Source organism: Pezoporus wallicus, unplaced genomic scaffold (genome assembly GCF_028554395.1).
Source record: "Pezoporus wallicus isolate ANWC-B61680 ecotype Strahan unplaced genomic scaffold, APGP_CSIRO_Pwel_v1 contig_8827, whole genome shotgun sequence".
Classification (NCBI taxonomy): Eukaryota; Metazoa; Chordata; class Aves; order Psittaciformes; family Psittacidae; genus Pezoporus; species Pezoporus wallicus.
The window spans coordinates 95,296-99,490 of record NW_026639709.1 but is presented as its reverse complement, the minus strand read 5'-3'; the positions used below and the strand labels follow the sequence as shown (position 1 = coordinate 99,490).

General features: G+C 59.2%; 1 protein-coding gene across 1 annotated transcript; it reads right to left on the bottom strand.

Moving 5' to 3' along the window:
• Positions 1–267: 267 nt before the first annotated feature.
• Positions 268–3,859, bottom strand: FOXI3 (forkhead box I3). The gene is made up of 2 exons (XM_057415532.1): positions 2,925–3,859; positions 268–1,937 (listed from the first exon to the last, which is right to left on the bottom strand). The coding sequence occupies exons 1-2, from the start codon at positions 3,625–3,627 to the stop codon at positions 1,348–1,350; spliced, it is 1,293 nt and encodes a 430-aa protein (XP_057271515.1). The 5' UTR covers positions 3,628–3,859; the 3' UTR covers positions 268–1,347.
• Positions 3,860–4,195: the final 336 nt, after the last annotated feature.

Genomic DNA, 4,195 nt, shown 5'->3' with positions numbered 1-4,195 from the left:
TTGGAAAGCCTGATTTGTAAACTGGATCAAGCCAACAGCCAAGCTCATGGTACATGCTGCTAGCCAGCACCACGCTGGAACCAACCCTGCTTCTCTTAGTTTTGCAAGCTTTTATTGTTTTGTTGGTTTATTTTTTTACTAAACCCGGATGAAAAAGGACAGTTTTCATTCAAACCATTGACAAAAACAAACATAAAAAGGCCCGGAATGCCCACTCTGCACTGTGAGACTATGGGAGGCTGTAAGTGAGTTCAGATGTGCCTTTGGGCACAGAACAGTTTTCTTCTGTCTTACTGCACAGATGAAATTGTTCATAAATCTCTGCACCTTTTATCCAAACCACGTGAAAGCAAAACCTGTCTCCCACAGAGCTGTAAAATACCTCAAACATACTGAGGAACAACCAGGCACAAAAAAAAACCTAACAACTGTTAACGTTTTATTCCCAAACAGCTTGTTCAGCCTGAAAAGGTTCAGTAATACACTAAGGAATGAGAACGAAACCGACCAAAACAATCCAAACCAAATAAAACAACAACGTAAAAAGAAAGGGGGTGAGGGAAAGGAAGTAAAATAAACTTTAACAAAGTGTAAAACACGTTATAAATAAAGTACAGCTCCGGAGCATAATTTACAAATATAAAACCACATAGAAACATATGTACAGAAGAGTTACATTACGTACAAATATGTATAAAAATACCCCAGTGTTTATCCTCGTGCTAAAGCTGCATGTCTACAGTGATCTTTGGTACTAAGCTCAGGGAAAAGGATGACAAGACACAGCCCTGGCTGTGCAATAAATATGCCACACACAGGAAGACCAGAGTGAGCCTCCGAGGTCTGGGGTGGATGTTTCCCCCTTGTGCATTGCATATTGCAGGTTCAGGGCACAGAGCAAGGGCTTACAGAGGCAACTGCTGGCAGAAGAGTTTTTTAACACATTGTACAAGGCACTTCATAAGAAATCTCTTCATTTTCCTTTCTCCTGTTCTCTTCTAAGGCTGGGTGTCACTTGGCTCTTGCTGATACTGCTTTATGGTTATAGTTTTTAAACTTAGTCTACATTCAGGATTAGAAACCTCTGAAAGCATCAATTCGAGTTCGCTTTCGCCTGCAGAATTTCGACGGCGAGCCATCTAAACCACCTAATGTTTTCCAGGATGGGGGAAAAAGACTTTGCATCTGCCTTCTGCCGGTGTTTAAGGGCTGTCCTTATCTTGAAAGGTGAGATTTGTCCTCCTGGAAGAGCTCCTGGGAAGCGTCCACATTGAAATGCTGTTTGCAAAAGCATACGGTCCTCCATGCTGCAACTCCCATTCCCTTCGCAGCGCTGACCCCAGCATCCTACACCTCCGTGCCATCCCGGGTGTAGATGAGGCTGTTCACGGTGAAGTTGTAGTAGTGGTTGTACTGGGCTCCCTGGCTGCTGCTGCTGGGATGGAAGGAGCTGTAGTAGGCAGGCGAAGGTCCCGCGACCCGCTGTAGCTGGTCCGGTGAAGGCACCTCTTGAGAAGAGCTGCTGGAAGGGGTGAAAGTGCCACTGCTCAGCTGTCCAGCAGAGAAGTTCCTGTGATGCAGGTCACTGCCCAGAGCCCCTGTCAGCCGGCTGCCTCCGCTGCTCAGGGAGCTCATGCCACTGAAGAAGGTGCTGAGGCAGCTTGGGGTGGATGAAATGATACCGGAGGGAGAGGAGCTTTTGGGATGGTCCCTGGCAGAAGGCGAGGGCTCCAGCTCTGGGGGGGGGCTGTTTCCACATGGTTTGCCTGCGCTGGGGATGGGTCGCTCTTCCTCAGCCTTCAGGCTCCCCAGAGAGGATGCTGCGGATGCGGTCGCAGGGGCATTGGGCTCAGAGCGCCGCTTGCGCTTGCGGCGGAAGTTCCCGTTGTCAAACATCTTCTCGCAGTTGGGGTCTAAGGTCCAGTAGTTTCCTTTCCCTGGTGGAAAACAGGAGAAACAGGAGAGAAAGTCAGCTTCTGTGACAGTGACACCGCACACAAATAAGCAACATCCACGTCTTGTCCCGTCAGCACAGAACCCGCATCTCTCCTACACCATCCCCTGCTTGTCCATAGGATCCAAACCATGTCTCCAGACCATAATCACGTCCACCCCGACGATGCCTGAATGAACCTTAAGGCCACGCAGAGGAGAGCATCCCCATCACATAGCAGAAACCTCCACGGAGGATCTGTACCCCTACCCTAGACCCGGCCAAATAGAATATGAAGCAGGGTTCCCCGTGCTCCTTGCATGCTCTTCACAGCAAGCTTGGACGCTTGCAGCTGTGTCACCAGTGGGTGACAAGGTGGTGCCCTCGCCATGGCTCTTCTCATAAGAGCTGATGGAACATCTGTCTGGCACATCAAGGCACACTGAGGGGACAACAGGACTGGGCTGTGGGGTTGCAGACAAGCGCCCCACACCCGGACTTACTACAGGGGGGCTGTGGAGGTTTTATCTGTCCCCACACGCCTCTGTCCTATGCCTGGGCCTGACTGGAGCAGTGACCCTGTAACGTCCCCTCCCCGCTGGGCCGAGCCAGCGCTGTCCGGGCGCGCCCCTCCGCTGTGCCCCAGGGCCGGCAGGGAGCGGAGCCGTGAATCACGGCTGAAGGAGCCGGCCCTTGCACAACCGGCGCTGCCGGGGAGGGGGTGAGCGCTGGGGCCTGCCGCCCCTCGACGGGGCCGGCGCCTGGACAGACCGGGGCGGAGAGAAGCGGCTCTCCCCACCGTGCCCGGCTGGAGGGGACAGGGACCCTCGGTGCCCTCACAGTGCCAGCCCCGATGGGGACAGCCTCCTCACAGCACCCGGCTGGAGAGGACACGGGACCCGTCGGACAAGGGGCCGTGGTGATGCCAGTTTGCGCCCGCCGCTCCCCGCATCCCTTCAGCCCAACCTCCCGCCCTGCTCGGCGGCCTCACCGGGGTCATCCTCATCGCGGGGCACCTTGCGGAAGCAGTCGTTGAGGCTGAGGTTGTGGCGGATGCTGTTCTGCCATCCCGCTTTGCTGCGCTTGTAGAAGGGGAAGTTCTCGGCCACGTACTGGTAGATGTGGCTGAGGGTGAGCTTCCTCTCGGGCGCGCTCTGGATGGCCATGGCGATCAGCGCCGAGTACGAGTAAGGCGGCCGCACCAGCTTCAGCAGCTCCTCCTGGCTGGCCAGGCTCAGCCAGCTCAGCTCCGCGCCGCCCGCCGACGGCGACCCCGGAGCCGGGGGGGACCCCACCAACTGCCCGCCCCGGGAGCAGCCGTACGAAGCCGGCGGCAGGAAGGGAGCGGCGGCGGCGGCGGCGGCGGAGCCGGGCGGGCCCTGCAGGTATGGCGCGGGGCTGTTCATGCCCCATAGGTAGCCGGCGTTAGCGGGCGCCCCGTAGTCCCCCAGAGCGTACCCGCCCGCCCGCTGCCCCGAAGAGGCTGCGGCGGCGGCAGCGGCGGCGGCGGCCGCTGCGGCGGCTGCTGCAGCACCGGGCGGATGGAGGCTGGGCTGGGGGTAGACGCTGAAGTTCTCGCTGCAATAAACCGCCATGTCGGGGGCTTCCTGGGCGCTGCGGGGCTGAGGGGGCGCTGGGGCGGCCGCCGGCGCCGAGGCTCTGGGCTGCGCTTGCTGCAACTCACCGGCGCTCATAATCCCTGGCCATGCAGGGCGGCCGGCGCTCCCCCCCCCCCGGATCGCTCCGTTCCCGTTGATACCCCCACCTCCGCCGCTGGCGGCCCCGGTGGCCCCAGACCAAAAACTCCCGGGGGGCTGCAGCGCGGTGCCCTTATAGGCGCTGCTGTGCGCCCGGTCTCCCCGCCCGCAGCCGGGGCCGGGGCTGGGCGTGCGGCGGCGGCGCGCAGGGAGCAGCCAGTAGCGCGGCTCTGCGCTGGGGAAGGAGGCGGAGGGGGGCAAGGCCGGGCCCCAAAAGCGGCGATGGGGGAGGAACCGGAGGGGGGGGAGCTGCGGGAGGCGCCAGGGATTTGGCTCCCGCCTGAGCGGGGGCAGCATCCCTGAGCCCGACCCCCGGCCCCGGATGGGCGGTGTGTCCCCCCCCACCTCCCACCTAGGTCTCATCTTGTCCCGCGGGTCTCTCCGCGCTGTCCCGCTCCCCCTTTCCCACGGCTCGTCCCTGATCCCTTCGGCCCCGAAACCGGCCCCGAAGTTGATGTCTAGGGGGAGATTAGCATCGCTGCGGTTGCCCCGATGGGAACGCGAA

Bases quoted from the DNA above. Each gene is read 5' to 3' on its own strand.
- FOXI3 (XM_057415532.1), bottom strand. From the start codon at position 3,627: ATGAGCGCCGGTGAGTTGCAGCAAGCGCAGCCCAGAGCCTCGGCGCCG. The intron at 1,938-2,924 runs GTGAGGCCGCCG...GTTTTCCACCAG, and splicing joins CCGCGATGAGGATGACCCCG to GGAAAGGAAACTACTGGACC.